Raw genomic sequence first — 19,719 nt, 5'->3', positions numbered from 1 at the left:
CTAATTTAATGTATAAGTGGGGGAGGAAATTATTTTTATTGAAGGGGAGGGGGTCGGCGGGAGTGCCCCTGCCAACCAGGTCGGCAGCTAGGGGCCCCTTCTTTTCCCCCTTTCAAGTCTTCTTCTCCCATGGACATAAAAAAAAGGCCCAATACAAATCGGGCAGGTCGTAGGCTACTTCAAAGCCCAGGTCATAGGCTACTTCAAGCCCAACAAACACCAAAATCGCGCACATCGACCGGCCGAAGCTGCTTAACCCAACGACGCGCCTGCCCCCAGAAGGCCAGAACCGCTTTGCCGCGCGTCGTGCCGCTGCGCCTGCGCCCAGAGCAGAAGAAGCCGCCGCGGCGCCCGTGTCTGGCGGGCGCCACACCGCCCGCGCTGCGCGAGCTGTGGGCGGAGTCCCGGGACCTGCTGGGCCTCCCTTCCTCTTCTCTGGACACCGCCGCCGCCGCCGTGCCGCGCGTCGACCTGCCCCCGACGCCGCTCGCGTTCCTCCGCTACCACGTCTCCCCGGGCCGCCCGCTCCTCGTCTTCGCCGCGGCAACCCTCCACTGGCCCGCTGCGTCGCTCTGGCCCACCGCCTCCTACCTCACCGACGCGCTCCGCTCCACCGCCGTCTGCCTTCATCTCACCCCCGACGGCTTCGCCGACGCACTTGCCTCGCACCCGCACCCACGGCGCCCCGGATCGTCGAGGTGCTTTGCGTCCGCGCACGCCCGCCGCGTCGACTTCCCTACCGCGGTCCGGTATCAGGGGATCCGACCCGGCCGCCGCCCGCCGGCCTGGTAGCGTACGCGCAGCAGCAGGACTCCGCGGGGAATACTTATCAGGGGTGTGTGCTAGTTTTGCTTCCAGCAGGGCTTTAATGATGCAAGCAGGTATGTGAGATGATCTAGTAGAGACTTCATTAGCCAAGAAAGCCTTCTTAATTAATCTACTAGAAGATTACTTGAAAATTCTAAGGACCCAATTGACCTCAAATCTATTGACTACTTGTAACTTATGGAAAAGCATATTCTGCAGTTTACATGGTTCTGTTATGCAATATTATGAATCACATAATTAGCCTCTGATAGAGATAGTGAAGGGTCAATAGGACAATAGGCACCATGAAATTCTACTCGGCATTGCTCTAACCAAACATCGAGAAGGCCTTGCATGTAACCATCAGAATTATAGTGGTCATTTCCCACTAGCTAAACCTAGTAAGTGTTAAGCTTACCTTACATTACAAACAAACATAGGGAGTAGAAAGTTAGACTACACTCTTAAAATCTTTATGCTACCAGTGAATCAGGAAGCAAAGGCTTACTGATTCAAAACCTACTCACAGCAACTGGTTGCCTCCGTGCTAGATTTGACAGAAGGTAGTTAAATCAGAGAGATGAGAGAACATAGTAAACCTCACCAGCAGGATATCCACAGTGTACTGCCGCTGGTTGAGCTGCCTCACTGACAATTGGCAACTCTTCATCATCATTCATCAAGCACAAAGAGCACAACCATAACCAATTCAGTATATACCAATCATACAGTTCAAACTTTCGAACCCAGCAACAGAAGCGACCATCGGAAAGGAGCGCTGAACCATGCGGCCCTTGCTGGGGAGCCCGATACGGACGACGGTGCGGTCCGCAACCAGGGGAGACGAAGCCACCGCCGGTTTAGTGGATACGGCGGTCGCAGAGGCTGCTGCCCGCAGAGCGACAGAGCGGGCCCTCGCCACCAGCGAGGGGCGGAGGGCAATGCGTAAGCTGGACTGTGACGAAGGTGACTGGGATAGAGGGAGAACTGTAAACTGCTCCGGGAAGAGTTTTTGAGTGTTTATTAGATTAGAAGAATTAGATCGACTGTTAGGGGGAAGCATCAATGCAATAAATCTGCAAGACTGGAAATCACTTACTCAATATAATGGCTACAAAGAAAAGGATCGTCAGATTACCTTGTTCTGGAAGGTATGCTGTATTATTTGTGTAAATGCATTCAATAATGAATTATCTGTTTGCTGTACTGCTATGCATTTTGACCATTTTCTCTTCATGTGTGCTCAATTTCTCATGGCAACATACCATTTCTCACTAAACTCTGTTAGATTTTGCCGGAAAACGCCAATCTTTCTGCAGATCGATTAGGTCTGTGCATGTGGTACATGTACCAGAGTTGTGGTCATAATCCTAATATAAATCTATGCGTTAATAGCATCATTCACTTATGAGACATAATTATGATTTTAAAAAAAATACATGGTGGTTGTAGAGAATTATGTGCTTCAAAGTATGGTACTATGTTCACTATGCTCTTCCAGGTTGGCTTTTGTTTCGCCTTTAGTGTGTCCTCATAGCAGTTCATGAATTTACTTTGTTGTATGTATATAGTTGTCTCTTCCGAGTTCCAACACATGTTACAGCCATTATGTCTTGTGTATGTTTCATGTGGCCTTATTTTTTTGTTGTCTTGGTTATCACAACCTTAAAATTATAGTGAACTTGAAGAGTGTGAATGGAGCCAAAAGCCCTTTTTTTGTGTGTAAAGGAAGTGAAACAGTCTCTTGTCTGTGTGTGTGGATTCTTTAAATGACAGTTTTATCTGATCGAATTTCTATGAGGTTGATATTTAGTGTTATGTCGTGTTTAGTTGATCTCATGATGAGATGCGCTGGTTGGCCAAACCCACTATTTAAGGATTTTGATTTCATTGCCCTCAGGATTTGTAGTGGGCACATCATTGTGATGAGATCCTTTAGAAAATCTTTAAACTGATTGGTATGTGGGCTGTTTTTAAAAAAAAAATTGTTGTAATGCGAGTAAACGGGAGGGACAATAAGGTGTCTTTAATATTAAGGAGAGTGCTAGAGTGGGACAGTGGGTACTTTAACCCAAGACCTTAACCATTAGAATCTTGCACTCTACCATTAGGCCATGTCTGTGTATGTTTTAGCATCAATAGTACATGATTGTACCTTCTTTCTGGCGTTCTGGAAGTCTGGAGCAAATAAACAACCACTGTTCTTAATTCATTTTGTAACTTTAGTTTTGTTACCTCATACAATCCTTGTTGATTCTTCTGTAAGTGAGATGAGAAAGATGAAACAACTTTTCTCAAGTTATTGCGGATTCATCTTGGGTGGAGCTTCCATCAAGAGGAACCAGGACGTGTAGTGGTAAAAGTGACAATATATTGTGCTGCTTTAGTATTGTTTGACACACGGTTATCAAACAAAAGATGTCCCTTATTACCTTGCATGCATATCAGTTCAGAAATCTATATCTTTCTTATATAGAAGCTCCATTATGTGTTGGCAATCAGTTTTGTGCACGCTTGGATACTTACCTGTTGACACTGCAGGCTGTTGAGCGCATGTCAATCGAGAGACAGAGGCAGCTCCTCTTCTTCTGGACTTCAGTAAAGTATTTACCATCAGACTGATTTTGTGGGCTGTGCTCCAAACTCTATATATACAAGACATCCGATTCACCTGACCTCCCGTTGTTGCAGACCTGCTTCTATGGGTAGGCTAGTGACACCCTACTGTCTCATTGAATCTGTTCCTAGAGCTTTTTGAGGAGGTAGCCCTGTTCGCTTGGCTGATAAGCCATGGCTGAAAGTATTGTTGGCTGATTTGTTATGAGAGAAAAATACTGGTCGTTGGCTGAAAAAGTACGGCTTATAAACCAAGCGAACAGGTGTCTTTCTTTTTCTTTTGTATGTATCGTGAGTTAGTGTTCCGGGACTTTTATTTAATCTAATGCAGAAGGAATTGATTGAAAGCAGGTTCCTCTGTGTAGTCCAGCCGGTGGCAGTAATGTAATAACATGTGCTGAGTGCTGACACTCCGATTGCCAGTGAACGGCTGGTGGGCTATTCTAGTTGATCCGTTACCAAACCAAAGCATGCTATTGATTTTTTTAATCTAATTTTGATTTTGTGGAACTGGCATACTTTGGTCAGCTCTCTTGTAGCAGTAATCTGGCAGTTTTCAGCTGACTCTCAGACGTGTTTTGCTTGGGACTGAAGCTCATTTGAACCATTTGCAGATGTTTTCTGAGGAATGGATGGACCAAGGCTTCCCTGCCCGGTGCTGGGCATCTGAAACTGAAATTCTGAATGACAACCGTTTCTTGGTTGTGTTCTGGAATTCTGAATGACAACCATTTATTTTACCTCTTCGCAGCCTGAGGAAGCACGTTACTGAAAAATACGATTGAAAGACACTGTTCATTGGAGACCATTGACTGTGAACAGTGCGCGTGAGTGGCAGCATCAGCCCAGCCAGCCAGCCGAACAGGCGGTATAGCAGTCGGCACCGAAGCGGCTGCCGGGTGATGGAGACCATTGACAGAACAGGCTCACTAGTCACTACTCACTACTGACGGATCCCATGAGCGTCCTATCCTAGAGATGCGAGATGAGCCGTTGAAATTTTTTTTCCCAGAGCTGCGTATTACTGTATTAAGAGAGAAAAAAGCGATCCTGTATAATTATACTCCCTACTCTGAATTGAGCCGTAGGAGGATCCTGCAACAAAATTTTTCGGACCAATAAAAACACACTCTGTGTGAGATCTGGCCAACACTCTAAGGTCAATTTCAATGGCGTAGGGTTTTATGGGCATTAAATATATTGTTATATCAACTAGCACTTGGTTCGCTTTTATCGTATCAGTCATACTTATCAGTCATGATATAGTGTTTTTCTCTTACGACAAAACAACATCAGTCGGTTTATAAGCCACAAAAATGATCCAGCGAACAAAATGCTTTGATGACGAGACACTGTATTTACGAGGAGGGAGATGACAATCGTTTCATCCCCACTAAATGTTTTGACGACCCCATGTCTCGGAAAGAGTGTGAAACCTGCACTGAGCCCGCATGGTTTCTGGCCTGTTCGATTGAACTTATCAGGGCTGGTTTGGAATGCGGGATTTTTTTTCCATTCCTGTTTTTTTTCTGTGAAATTGAACTGATTCCTGTGAAATTCCTGTGTGATTCCTATGAAATTCTTGCGTTCTAAACAAGCCCTCGGTCGACTTATCAGCTAAATTTATAATATTTTTCTCTCACAATAAAACAGCTTCTTCAAGCGACTTATCGATCGACTTTAATAACAGGTGAACAGGTTTTAAAGCCGGTTTATCCCCACCTATTCTTCCGATCTGCTGCGGCGGGCAACCGGTGGCCTCCCCTGCTCCTCAGTCCTCACCAACTCCCACCATCTCAACTCGCCTCTCCCGTTACCCATTATGGAATCCAAACCCAAAATGAGTCTCCAATACAATACCTATAGCCTCCAACAGAGTACCTATATGGAAGACCCATTTTGGGTGTTGGGAGAGGCATAACCTAAATCTGAGTATCATCTCTCATGGAGATCCATTTACAGAGAGGGTTGTCTTTTGGGTCTTGTTGTTGGAGAAGACCAAAATTAGGTATTGAACCATTTGCCTGTAGCGCTATCCAAAGAATGAATGGATCTTGTATTTTGAGTCACGGTTGTTGGAGACGGTCTAAGCCATCTCACTCTGATCCCCTGGTCGCTGCTGCCTGCGCACGACCTTACTCGCTGGCCTTCTAGGACTCCTCGGCGGCCGGCTCGGGCACGGCGGGCTGCTCGGCAGCTGGAGCAGGAGCCGCCTCCGACCCAGAGGCTGCCGACTCTGGCTCGACAGCGGGCGCCGCCTCCTCCTCTTTCACCTCCTCAGCCACCGCTGGCTCGGGCTCCTTTGGCGCCTTTTCCTCCGCCACCGCAGGTGCCGCTAGGATCTCCACCTTGACCTCGGCGTGGGCAGCCTCATCATCCAAGATCAAGCCACCAGGGTCCACGACGTCAAAAAATTCCACACTACTTCCCCTCGTGGGTCGAGCTTTACCTCAGGCATCGGTGACGATCAGCAGCCTGTTTGGCTAGGCTTATATGGTCGTAAACGATCGTAAATTTTCAGCCGGAACAGTATTTTTCTCTCACACCAAACCAGCTAGCAGTACTTCTTCACGATCCAGCAACAAACAAGCCCAGCCAAACGAACAGGTCGTAGAAGGCTGATGACTACACCAAGGAGTGGCTACTGTAGTTGGCTATCTAGGGCATAGAGCTAAGCGCCCTGTTCGCTTGGCTTATAAACCGTACTTTTTCAGCCAACGAACAATATTTTTCTCTCACAACAAATCAGCCAACAGTATTTTTAACCATGGCTTATCAGCCAAACGAACAGGGCAAAGACGGATTGAGTCGCAAGAGTGATATATATATAATGGGGAAAACAAGGGCTTAGCACTCCGCCGAATTTTTTATTTAAAAAAATCCCCCCTTGATAATGCACTTGAACCAGTGAATGCGCATCGTGTTAGCAGTGTTGTTGAGGTAGATAGCCTTAGAGTGCGCGCGTGGCGTACTGGCCTTCTCCTTCTCGGGCTGTCGCGTGGACTGTCCGGTGCGGACCGCGGACTGCGAGTGACGTGGGCTAAATAAATGTGGGTCGTGTCCTGTGGTGGTGGCACAGTGCCCCATGCCAGCCGCTGCCGCCTCTCGTGTCTCATGCCCATCTAATCCGTCAAGAAAAGAATATAATTATAAGATCCGTGTCGGTCAAAGTAGCTTAAGTTTGATCAAGCTTATATTAAATAGTATTAATATTTATGTCTCTAAATAAATTTATTATGAAAATATATTACATGACTAATCTAACGATACTAATTTTGTATCAGGAATGTTACTATCTTTTTTATAGAATTTTGGTCAAAGTTTAAACTGGTTAACTTCTCGGGAAGTGAGAATTGCATTCTTTTGTGAACGGAAGGAGTATTTCTCAGGTTTGCCGCTGTGGTAGTATGGCAGTTTGGGTATGGGTATCAAGCATGTTTCATCTTCTTTGGTTACGTTCGCTGGATTGCGTGGCTCTATATGGTTATGAATATGATCTTCATAGATAGAGCCAGTATCATCGGCAAACTTGCAAAGCTTTGCAGCAGCCAGCACCAGCAGTGCAGAACGCCGGATCCACCCTAGGAGCAGCTCGGGCCTACAAACAGTCCACCACACCGCATGGCATTGGCATCGTGTCGTCATGCCGGGCCCTTCCTCAAACGATCGTAAATTTTTAGCTAAAATAGTATTTTTTTTTCTCACACTAAACCAGCCAACAATAATAATTCATGATCGTACGATCGTATTAGCACCAGTCGAACAGGCTGTTGATGCCTTAGGTCTAACTCTAGCCACAAGGTAGGTAGGCGGTTAGGCTAGTCTTAATTGATGGTTTCATATTTCTATTTGGCCTGTTCGTTTGAACTTATCAGCCGGCTTATCAGCTAAAATCTACAGTATTTTTCTTTCACAATAAATCAGCTTCAGCCGATTTTAATACCAGCCGAACAAGCCCTGGAACATGAAACAACTCCTGTCAATGCACAGTATTACTTAACTGTTTTGGCCCCGTTCGGCTTGCTGAAATTGGCTGAAAAACACTCTTCTGGCTGAAATGTTGTGAGAGAAAAATACTGTTCCGGTTAAAAAAAGAAGTCGAACAAACCGGACATGGAGTAAGCCGAACGGGCCATTAGGCTAGTTGTAGCATTTAATTCTTCCATGGTGTCGTGATCAAACGTGCTGTGTAAACTATGTAGCCATATGATATTGTTCTAAGTATATTACAACAATCATGTTGGCAAATAAACGGTGCAGACTTTCAGAACCTGTCAGTAGTTTCAGAATCTGCTTGTAATGCTAAATCAGCCGGCAAATGCAATACCTCAAGTCCTCAGCTACTCGATGCTATGTTAGTACTAGTACTAGTATGCAATTGACAAACATGAGCACGGCTATGTCACGGCCATCATCGTGACATGGGCTCCATTCGGATGGCACGGTTCTGGACGAATTTGGATGGTTTAGAGAAATTTAGATGGTTCGAAGGAATTTGTGAGAGAAAAATACTGTTCTGGATGAAAAAAAAAAGTGAATCAAAGCCGAATTTAAGGGTACGCGAACGGAGCCATAGCTTTGTCCCCGGAATCGATGAAACGATGAGAATTAGAATTGCATCTCGAATCATCAAGGACAAGGCTATGTTACGACTTACGTTGGGATAATTGGATCATGATACTCAACGTCTGAACCCTACCCCGTTGTCGCTGGCTGAACTGAAGGTAAGCAAAATAGAAATTACCTTGGAAAACTTTGGATTCCAATTCATTTTATAATAATCGAACTCCGCATCGTGCATGGACACGCTGATTTAAAGACCTGTTTAATACAATTCATCTTCACTAGTGAAGCAGGTTTTTTATTTTGGTTCAATAAAGCAGCTTCAAAGTGAAGGTAAAGCTATTTTCAAGAAATATTCGGTAAAACAACTTCTCAGGAAAGATAGCAGAAGGAGAGCTAGGAGAAGCTAATATTTTCGGTTACGCTTGGGGAACTGTGCATGTGAGAGATGTTGAAAACTTAGGGAGAAGCTATTTCATTAGATCCTGTTTGATGGGAGAAGTTGTTTCATCAAATCCTGTTTGATAGGAGAAGCGGAAAAACAACTTTGCGAAGCTAGGGACCGTTAACTTGTACAATCACGAGAGAGATGGAGTCCGTAGAATCTCTATCAGACAGTTGTAAGAGATGAATGACGAAGATGCCTTTCATTCTTTAATACTAAAGATAGATATTAGATATGGGCTTTGCTACGGACCGTGAGCCATTCATTTATTTGGATTAAAATTTTACGATCACCTAGAAAGTAATAGATGAAAATATGAAATATATATTTATTTAATTTTTATATTTTATAAAATAGGATAAATAAGGAAATTTTTAGATATAAAATTTCTAGATTTGATTGATGCCTGTGTGATCTGACTTTGACTTATATGGTACATCTTTTTTATTTTATAGCTTTATACTTTATTTTAGATAATGATTTTGTACTTGATATATTTTGATTAGCATATAATTTTGTATGTAACTTTATACGCTTGATTTTGTACGTGATTAGCGTGTGTGCGTGGTTAGCGTGTGTGTACAGTGTACGTAGTTAGCCTGAAGCGTAGTGGACTAGTGGTTAGCGTGTGTACTTGGCTAATATAACATGTGTGTGCGTGGATAGCGTGTGTTGCAGGGAGTGGGTAACTGATTAATGTGTGTGGACAATGTGTGCAACATATGCATGTAACATATCACTGTTTTATAATTTTTGGTGGCGTGTTAGCATGATTTGCATACCGTTTTAGGGTGTGATACGTATAGCGTGTTAGATGAGTGTGGGTAACATGAGTGGATAACATGTTAGTGCAGATAACGTTTCATTGATTGTAACTTTTGGATCTGATAAGCCTTTTGACACATATAATGTGTCATGTACCGGACGCCAGCCCGCCCGCTCAACCGCTTCCGTGCCACACGCCGTCGGGATCCCGCGCTGCTGCTCGCACAGAGAGAGGAAGGAATCCGCAAAGTTTCACCGTGATTATAGGAATATATCAGGACGGATGTTTTCGAGGAAGAAGGATTCCCCATGATTTTCTCTCTCCCGTCGTTAGAGGAATGCGGAGGGATTAATTTGTTTTTTCTATATTTTTTTATTCCTTAGCATTGCCCGATAGATATAGACTATTAAAAAAAACTTTGATTAGTTCATTAAATGAGTTCTGAGTCAAGACGAAGGTCCCTGTCCCCCAACGACTTATGCATTTTTACTAATCCTGTTACGGGGACGACACTAAATTCATCTTTTTTTCCCTTACCAAGGAAGGATTTTATTAATTCATAATTGTTACATTGAATTGATACAATAATTGCAAATCTACTTTTGGTCTCCGCATAGTACAGTAAAAAAAAAAGAGTTTGTCACTCTAATGACTATCAACCCTAAAACTAGATCACTAAATCGTCACCTATGTACTTGGGTGAAAAAACATTGTGACCGCCTAGGCCGATTGTTGTGACGCCACTGCAACCAATGCCTCCGAAATAAGCTTCCAATCCATGAGCGGAGCCAATGATAATAGAATGTAGCACATGCAAAGAAGAACAAGCATGCTTCTTTTCCAAATACCAAATCATTTTTGTATAACCAAACGACCAACGGAATAGAACTAAAATTTTTAAATCACAACCCAACTCCAGAAGATATGAAAAATGAGATCTACGATGGTCGGAAAAGTACCTTGGTACCTCTAGGTTCTTTTATCTTTTTTCTATTTCTATTTTCTAAATAATTAATTGAAAAATATATTAATGAGGGTATTTTAGTCATTTATATAGTAATCGGTGCCATTGATCGGCTTCCTCATGCTTTTTCCTCAGCGCGTCGCTCCGCTCTCCCGCCGCGCCGCTCTCTGCCTAGCCCCAACCCTCCTAGGCGCGATGGCGCGAGAGGAGCGAGCAGATGGTGGTGGCCCATGCGCGGACGAGAGGGCTGCACGAACGACCAGCGACGCACGTCACATACGAGCACCTGGATGCTCTGTCGCAATCCCGGAGGAACTCACATGCCAGCAGCGAGCGAAAATCAAGCATGCCTTGAGGACGGTACCGCCGGCTGCTAGCGATCCATGTCTCAGCGGCGCCTCTCGCCATCTCCTCTGCTAAATGCGAGTGTCTGCCCTTCTGTGTCCACCTGCGCCTCCTCCGCGGATTCCCACAACAGCGTTTCCTCGCCCACGTCGTCCACGAATGCGGCGTCCTTCTTGGACAGCAGCTCGAGCAGGATGCCCCCGAACACGCCAACCTTGGGCGTGATGAGGCTGTTTTTGAGGCACTCGGGGGGGGGGGGGGGGAGGTATCCCTACGTGCCAACGACGTGGTGCGTGAGCTGCGCGCCGCCGTTGGCCGCGGTCAGTGGCGGATGCAGAAACAGGATTGAAGAGAGACTGGTCTCTTCTTCTTCTTCTTCTCTCTCTCTCTATTTTTCTTCTTTCCCCCACCTCTTCTTCTTCGTCATCCTCCCCATATTTCCATTGATGCACTAGTTGTAGGGGCCTGTCTTGATGGGGGCCTCCAGCGTGGAGAAGAAAGAAGAAAGCGAGACTGAGATGGGCAGACGGAGATGACACGGGAAATCCCATTTTTGTCATTAAATGACAATACTAAATTGACCGATTTATCCTTATTCGTAAATAAAATATAAAATATAAAATAGGTCTTGTCTCCACATATTTTGATACTGACCCATCTAATTTGGTATTATCCCCATCTATTTAGTACCTTTAGGTACTTTTTAGATGGGTACCTTCTATTTTTCACCGTCCGATCTTGTCCATTAGATGGTTCATATTTTTTTTCAATCATTGTAAAATTTCTCATAAAAAATACTATAAGGTTGATGATAGCTTAAAGGAACATATATGTATATAACCCCAAACTTGTCAGTTGTGTTTAGCTAAATATCTTTTTATTGGTAGAATAACTTCTCTGTCAATATACACACTCATCTTTCTTGAGAGGAAATTAAAGACGAGAAGACATTTGGGCCTCGTTTAGATCGTGAAAAGATTTCAACCCGATGAATAGTAGCACTTTCGTCTTATTTGGTAAATATTGTCCAATTGTGGACCAACTAAGCTCAAAAGATTCATCTCGTGATTTCCAACTAAACTGTGCAATTAGTTATTTTTTTTACCTACATTTAATGCTCCATGCAAATGGCTAAAAATTGATGTGATGGAGAGAGAGTGAAAAAACTTGGAATTTTGAGTGTATCTAAACAAGGCCTTGTGAAGGTCGACATGCAGTGCTACTGACAAGGGACAGGCCAGGCCCGTATTGGCGATCTCGATGACTTGTTCAGCGATAGCCCTCGATGCGACGGTTTGAAGTGGACGCAGCAGCATTTTTTAAGCACCACGTCCATGTGGTACACGTTGAATCGGTGATGCTCTAAATAATTTGTTTCATTATTCCCCGCGAACTTGATTTCGTAGTTTCAGCTCCAACAACTCAACAAGTAACAACCATTCGAGAACAAAAAAGAGAGAGAGAACAACAGCTTTTATGAACAATATAGCACGTCAGCTGGAGTCCAGAGACGTGAAGCGATGTCCCAGACGGAAGGCATGGGCTCCGTTCGCTTAACTACTTTAGCACTATTTTTTATGAATGAATAGTATTTTCTCTCTCGATATAAATTAACATAATCGTTATCCGGCCTCGGCTCCTGTGAAAACATAATCTAGGCCTTGTTTAGTTCTTCCTCAAAACGTTTACGCCCTATCCTATCGAATATTTAGACATTAAAAAAAAAATTAATGTACAGATTACGACTATTTTATGAGACGAATCTTTTAAGCCTAATCAGTCCATAATTTGACAATAAAGTGCTACAGTACATATGCGCTAATGATGGATTAATTAGACTTAATAAATTCGTCTCACGGTTTACTTACAGATTCCATAATTTGTTTTTTTTATTAGTATCCAAACATCCCATACGATACCCTATGTGACATCTCACAACTTTACGCTAGAACTAAACAAGGCCCTATTTATCCGGCTTGATCTGTTTTTTTTATCCGAAACAGCGTTTTTCTCTCATAAATTTCTCCAGATTTTTTCAGATTCCTCTAAAATTCCTCCAAACGAACAAGGGCTCAGTTCCATGAAATTCGGTAGACGAGCGACAAAAAAACATTGAAAAATAGGCCTCGCTCTGGTCTGCCAGCTGCAGCAGCCAGCAATAGCAAGCGCCTTTATAGTATCTAAGGTCCCGTTTGGCAGGGCTTCTCCACCGGCTTTAGGAGCCGTTTGGAGCCGTTTTCTACCAAACGGGGTAAAGTGAAATAGCTTCACTGGTGAAGCCCCTAAAAACATGCTCTCACAGTGATTTAGGATGGGATGGAGCAAAAAAAAATGGCTTCTCCCGGCTCCTCCTCCAGGCTCCTAAAAACATGCTCTCACAGGGAAGCCATTTTACCAACTGGTTTACCAAAACCACTTTAGCTCCATTGGTGGAGCTGTTCGTGGAGCTGAAGCAAAAAAAAAAACTTCACTAATGAAGTGAAGCTCTGCCAAACGGGGCCTAACTGTACTTCGTTTTTTACCTTTTTTTTAGGGCAGTGGCAGGTGCCCTGTCTTTTCATTATAGTTAAGAATGGAAACATGTACAATAATTAGGCCATGTTTAGTTCCTCCCAATTCTAAATTTTGACACTATACAAAAAGAAGATTCCCCATCACATTAAACTTGCGGTACATGCATGGAATACTAAATGTTGACGAAATAAAAAACTAATTATACAGTTTTGTTGTACTTTGCGAGACGAACGTTTTGAGCCTAATTAGTCAACGATTGGACAATCGTTACCAAATAAAAGCAAAACAACACTGTAGCCACAGTGTCTCTACAGTGTTTCAGGCGGCGCAGAGTCGGGCGAACTAAACGCGGCCTTAGATGGTTTCAAGTTGTTCAAGTTGACGTGTACAGAAGATAGTTTCAGTGACTCCATGTTTACTTGCCTCGGTTCTTCCCCACATGATGAGTTCTGAGCCTTGCAATATGAAACTGATATATTCTGTAACAAGCATGCTTAGAGGTTGCACTTACAGAATTCATATATGCTGTTCCGACAGAATATACTCCATTGAAAATTATGAGCGTATTCAACTAGAGAAGCCTTCCCTTATCAAGCCTTGTTCTACCGTGCAGTTTAGCAAAAGGAAGGCCCAATCAGCAATCTAATGTGGACACAACAAAGCCCAGGTCAAAGGCTACGTCAAACTCGTCAAGCCCAACAAATCCCAAAAAATCGGGCACGTCTACCGGCCCAGGTTGCTTAACCCAACGACGCGCCTGCCCCCAGAACCGCTTTGCGGCGCGTCGTGCGGTCGTGCCGCAGCCGCTGCGCCGCCGCCGTCTGAATTCGCAAAACCAACGAGCAGTCAGAGCCAAAGCCGCCGCGGCGCCCGTGTCTGGCGGGCGCCACACCGAGCCGATGGAGCCCGCGCTGCGCGAGCTGTGGGCGGAGTCTCGGGACCTGCTAGGCCTCCCTTCCCCTTCTCTGGACGACACAGCCGCCGCCGCCGTGCCGCGCGTCGACCTGCCCCCGACGCCGCTCGCGTTCCTCCGCGACCACGTCTCCCCGGGCCACCCGCTCCTCGTCTCCGCCGCGGCCACCCGCCACTGGCCCGCTGCGTCGCTCTGGCCCACCGCCTCCTACCTCACCGACGCGCTCCGCTCCACCGCCGTGTCCCTCCACCTCACCCCCGACGGCCGCGCCGACGCGCTTGCCTCGCACCCGCGGCGCCCCGGATCCTCGAGGTGCTTTGCGTCCGCGCACGTCCGCCTCGTCGACTTCCCTACCGCGGTCCGGCTTATCAGGGGATCCGACCCGGCCGCCGGCCTGGTAGCGTACGCGCAGCAGCAGGACGACTGCCTCCGCGGGGAGTACGCGGCGGTCGCCGGTGACGTGGATGCGCACGTGCCCTGGGCCAGCGAGGCGCTCGGCTGCCTCCCCGAGGCCGTCAACCTCTGGATCGGCAACGCCCACTCCGTCACCTCCTTCCACAAGGACCACTACGAAAACATTTACGTCGTTCTCTGCGACTAGAAGCACTTCCTCCTCCTGCCCCCGACCGAGCACCACCGCCTCTACGTCCGCGACTACCCCGCCGCCCACTACGTTGCCGCGGAGCAGGACTCCGAAGGGGAGCGTCAGTTGAGGCTTAAGCTGGAGATGGAAGAGCCCGAGAGGATCGTGCCGTGGAGCAGCGTTGACCCGTGCTCGGCGTCGCCGGAGGAGATGGCCTTGCAGGCGTCTTCGTTCCCGCTCTACTTTGACGGGCCGGCGCCGATACGGTGCACGGTCCGGGCCGACGAGATGCTCTACCTGCCAAGCATGTGGTTTCACCACGTCAGCCAGAGCCCAGGGCCGAACGGGCTCACCATTGCCGTGAACTACTGGTACGACATGCAGTTTGACATCAAGTATGCGTACTTCAACTTCTTGAGGTCGCTGGAGATCAATGGTTGTTCATCGGGCAAAGCTGGTGCTTTGGAAGATGATCTTGAGGAGAAGAAAGATTGAGATGGCGGACAGTGACTCTGATTACCCCTGGTTTCTGCTGAACATCATGATGCTGTGCCGGGCTGAGTTTCTTGCGGCCATTGTCTAACAGAGTAACAGCTCTTCGAGCATTACAAGTTGTTGCTGGACACATGGAAACCAACTAATCGGCCATGTATGTTTGTACAACATATGCAGGTGCCAATTGGCATATCAGGCTCAATATGGTTGCAGCTAGAACATTTGATTTGGTGGTGCATTGTCAAATTTTGGTTGCATTCACAAAAGAGAACATGAATTTTGAATTGTGTCCATGTGTTCCTGATCCTCTGTTTCTGGTGATGATTCTTCGTATCCTGCAGGCCTGAGTTATAGCTTGTGCAAATTAGCATCATTATATTCACTGGAGGGATGGATTATCTTTGTAGAAATCAGAAGGTTAAGACCAGCTAAAGAACTGTGCAGGGTGGATAAAGAACATCATGGGTGAGACGCTAGCTTTACAGGTTGGATAAAATTGAGGTTGACAAGTGCTTAATTCATAAGGTTGAAAACCAAGATGAAGACAAGGGAGTTTCCGGCGTGGAAGAAGTGGGAGAGAGGGCAGAGTTTCTCTTTTGTCCATGTGTTGATGGTCAGACTTCGTTGTTGTTGTGAGAATCAGCACCCAAATCAATCTGGTTCCTGTGCTTGTTGTAGTTTGCCTTTGCTTATTTGGTTTGTTCTTCCGTATGAAAGTATGAATTCTTTCTTTTTGTATTTTTTTCGATAGGGTTCAGAGGCATTGACAAATGTTGGGTGTGCATTAGAAAAGCTCCACGTTCCTGCGGTGAACACATGATGCAGCACTCGGCAGCATTTAGGCTACGTTCGCTTCGCTGAAAAAACAAACCGAAACACTGTTCCAGCTGATTTGTTGTGGGAGAAAAATACTATTCCGACTGAAAAAACAAGCTGAAAAATACGGATTATAAGAGAAGCGAACATGACCTTAACCATGTAGTCTAAAGTCCAAAACTGATATTTGATTTCCTTTTTGTCTGTTGCAATCATAACCGTGCGATATTGCTTATCTATTTTTATTTTTCATTTTCAAGGACCCGAGGGTTTTGATGGGATCTGACATTTGTGGCAAAAACTCGAAATCCCACCCCAGTTAACTTGTGCGTTGCATTGCTTGTTATGCGTGACAGCATTTTCAAGCATGTCCTGAACTTTTGCTTCTTGTGACCGTTTTCAATGTTCCATGATGCCACCCTTGCTTTCAAGAAGCATTTGGAATTTTGAATTATCGAACTGCTCTAAGGTGTTCAACAACAATGCAGCGTGAGAGAACAGTGTGGCGTCCAAATGCCTCTTAAAACAGCAGCATACGAGGCAGTAACATTGGGAAAACTCAGTATATTAATAACTGCAATAGCACTGCCAAAAAGTTTCACTAGCATTGCCGTACCAAGCATAAATCACCGAGTACTCGGAAGAGCTATCAAGGTTCACACCCAGAAGAAAATCTGAAGTACTCAGACACGAGATAAAGGTTCAACATCCAGCATAAAACATAAACTAGGACAAGACTTAACTTCAACGACTCTGATTATGACACTTTGGATGAAGCTTGATACTTGTCGCTGTGGTTGCTTTCTAATCATACTTATCAATACCATACTTGGAGACAAACTTGTGCTTTTCCCTCAACTGAAAATTGAAGAATGTTGGAAAAAATACATGAGACTAAAGAATGAATACCATTCATCACAACGTAATTGTATCAGTTGCCAGTAAGATAGGCTATATAATCGAGGTAGCACAGATGCGTAGTACTTAATTGTTAGGGGAAAATAACTCTAACCTCATTGTTGTGACCGCACTTCTTCTTGCGACAGTTGGTAGACCTGAGGGGAAGCCGAGCATAGCACCTGAAAAGAAGAAAAAAAGTGAAAAAGCTAGGCAATGTTGGCACACAATGACAACACTGTAACTCATGGCAATAATAAGACTTGAGGAAATAGCACATAGTTACAGAAGAGGCTGATGACTAGACAAACTTAATTAGCAAGACAGGAAGCACACATGTTAAATTGACAAACTAAAAAGAACGACCTGCCAAATCACATAAGCAAGGCAGCTATGAACTAAATGCCTGTCATGCATCGACCTCTGTTTCACTTTCACAATGCATATACATTGCAGTTAATAAAGTGGCTTAGCTCAATGTAAATACACAATTTGAACAAGCAGCATAGAAGCACAAGAAGAACCAGTACACATGCTGACATGCATAGTCAATCGAACGTAGTAAGCAGCAAATTATGCAATGTATGCATGGCGAATTAGGGACATGCGTGCGTACTTGCCGTTCGTTGCAGTTACAAAAGTGGCATGGCTCAATGTAAACCACACAAACAAGCAGCATAAAAGCACAAGAAGAACCAGCACACATGCAGCATAACCAATCTAAAGTACTAGAAGTCTAGATGTAAGCAACAAATTATGCAATTATTGATATATATGCATGGTGAATTAGGGACGTGGGTGCGTACTTGCGGCAGATCAGCTTGTTCTCCTTGGACTTGCGCGCGAGCACGAGGAGGTTGGGTGGGATGTTGAATTTGAAGCTCTTGCTGCCGCCGCGGAGGCGGAGCACCAGGTGAAGGGTGGACTCCTTCTGGATGTTGTAGTCGGCCAGGGTGCGGCCATCCTCCAGCTGCTTTCCGGCGAAGATGAGACGCTGCTGGTCCGGCGGGACGCCTGCAATGATTGAGCCAAAGCAAAGCCAACAAAACACAATTTCAATTAATTAATCCCAACACAGACGATGCCATGCACATGCACAATTTGCACAGAACCAGAGGCACAATTTGCACACGATCCGAACTGTATGATGAAATTGAACCAGGGAAATGATCCAAAACAGGGAATTTCTATAGCAGATTCAGTTCAATTCTATATCTAGTAGCCAAACAAGAAAACTAGAAAAGGGTAATCAGTCCTACCACCTCCAACTCCTTCCAAGAAACAAAGAAAAAAGCGAGTTCAAGTGTTCAACACACTGCACTTAAACAGGATGGAAAGAAAGTTTTGATTCAGTTCATCAAGAGGAACCTCGTCGATCGGTTCTGTTTTTCTATCAGATTATCAACAACGCAGAAAAATGGGGGATCCGACGATACCACATATCTAGATGCTTAGATTACTGAACTTTCTCCCAAAACCCGCATAGGTGTAGAGGCTTAGTTGGGGTTTTAGGTCCTTCAAACAAGCGTCAAGCGATCTAGTAGTGCACATGGACAGTCCTTAAAAAGATTCAGTTCGACTGTCTAGCGACTTGCAAAGAAAGCAATACATCGATCGAACTTATCTTGACACCGCTCAAGAAACCAAAATAACAAGCTAAATCCAACCCTATCCTTTACCCAACAGATCAAAAGAGAGCTGTGGTTTTTGGCTTCAAAATAAAGGCCAGCCATCCAGGTCCACTGCGGATGTTTCAGATCGAGAAGATGAACGGCAGTAACACGGGGGATTAGATGAAGATGAACACGACTCTCTCTCTAAAAAGGCTAAAACCCGCATGTGTGCAGAGAAAAAAGGCAGGGGTTTTAGCTCCTCGAAACAATCGATCGAACACACATGGCCAGACCAGGACGAAAACGCAACAACAAATTACACGAGCAAACAAGCAAATGGATGGTACGGCGGCTGGAGAGCATAGCGGACGGAGGCGACCGAGAAGGTGGTCGGAGACGGCGCGTACCTTCCTTGTCCTGGATCTTGGCCTTGACGTGGCCGATGGTGTCGCTGCTCTCGACCTCGAGCGTGATCGTCTTCCCCGTCAGCGTCTTGACGAAGATCTGCATCTCGACTCGCCTTCTTGGGATCGCTCGCTCGCCGGTGGGAGTGGGTGGTGCCGTGGTGGTGTGGTGAACTGGTGAAGGAGCCGAGGCGAGGAAAGCACCGCAGCGGACGCGGGCTGGTTATATAGGGAGGCAGTGCAGGGGAGGAAACGCGGCCGCTACGGAAACCCCAAGAACCCCAAAAGCAAGCAGAAGCAGGGTTCCTTGCACCCGGTCCACTCGGCTGTAGACCGCGCGGTCGCACGGCGTAGCACCGCGCCGGCATGGGACTGCCAGCACACAGCGTGGCCTCGCGGGAGGAACGGGAGGTACGGGACGGGAGCGAGTGGGTGGTACACTGACACCCCCGCGGAACGGAACGGGGTCATGAGTTTCGCGGGTGTTGGGCTGGGCCGAGACCGGAGAGATTAGAGTCTTTGATGTTTGTGAAGAGAAGCCAAGGGCCCATGGGCCGGGGACTTGCTGTTTTACAGTCCTTGTCGCGCTGATTAGTGATTTTTCTTCAGTAATCTTTAAATGCTGTGGTTGGTAGATCACTTTCACTTGGAGGCAAATCTATGGAGTCCAGACAGATCCAAACCAGAGCAGCCATACTGAGAGAGGGCAGAGAAAGTCACGGAATCGTCTAGGGAGTGTTCCGATTCCAGATGTCAATGGGGAATTTCCCGTCGGAGAGTGCCTCCCCATCCCCGTTCCCATAGGGAAGAAAATTCTCCATCCCTATCCCCGTCAAGTGCCACGGGGGAGACTTTCTCCCCATCTCCATCCCCGCGGGGAATTAGTCTCCGTGGGGATCCTTATGGGCCGCAGGTATTTCATCGTCATCTACAAAGTTTGCACTTCAAACTTTATTTAAGTAGCACATATATGTTCTA

At 45.8% G+C, this 19,719-nt stretch overlaps 1 protein-coding gene, 1 long non-coding RNA gene and 1 pseudogene across 2 annotated transcripts; 2 read left to right on the top strand and 1 right to left on the bottom strand.

Annotated features, from left to right (window-relative positions):
- Nucleotides 1–304: 304 nt before the first annotated feature.
- LOC136546475 (uncharacterized) lies at nt 305–4,031 on the top strand. The gene is made up of 3 exons (XR_010781362.1): nt 305–881; nt 1,558–1,958; nt 3,349–4,031. It is a non-coding gene; the product is annotated as an uncharacterized lncRNA (long non-coding RNA).
- A 9,580-nt stretch (nt 4,032–13,611) lies between these two features.
- Nucleotides 13,612–15,880, top strand: LOC136546473 (lysine-specific demethylase JMJ32-like; annotated as a pseudogene).
- Nucleotides 15,881–16,134: 254 nt separating this feature from the next.
- LOC136546474 (ubiquitin-ribosomal protein eL40z fusion protein-like) lies at nt 16,135–19,092 on the bottom strand. Its single transcript, XM_066538447.1, has 4 exons — nt 18,745–19,092; nt 17,531–17,738; nt 16,840–16,906; nt 16,135–16,685 (listed from the first exon to the last, which is right to left on the bottom strand). The coding sequence occupies exons 1-4, from the start codon at nt 18,845–18,847 to the stop codon at nt 16,632–16,634; spliced, it is 432 nt and encodes a 143-aa protein (XP_066394544.1). The 5' UTR covers nt 18,848–19,092; the 3' UTR covers nt 16,135–16,631.
- Nucleotides 19,093–19,719: the final 627 nt, after the last annotated feature.

The sequence above is a fragment of the Miscanthus floridulus genome, chromosome 3 (genome assembly GCF_019320115.1).
Source record: "Miscanthus floridulus cultivar M001 chromosome 3, ASM1932011v1, whole genome shotgun sequence".
Lineage (NCBI taxonomy): Eukaryota > Viridiplantae > Streptophyta > Magnoliopsida > Poales > Poaceae > Miscanthus > Miscanthus floridulus.
This window is presented reverse-complemented; position numbering and strand designations above follow the sequence as displayed.

Coding starts and splice junctions, on each gene's coding strand:
- LOC136546474 (XM_066538447.1), bottom strand. CDS start 18,847: ATGCAGATCTTCGTCAAGACGCTGACGGGGAAGACGATCACGCTCGAG. Junction 17,739..18,744: donor CAAGATCCAGGACAAGGAAG/GTACGCGCCGTC, acceptor CAATCATTGCAG/GCGTCCCGCCGGACCAGCAG. Junction 16,907..17,530: donor AACAAGCTGATCTGCCGCAA/GTACGCACCCAC, acceptor TCTTCTTTTCAG/GTGCTATGCTCGGCTTCCCC.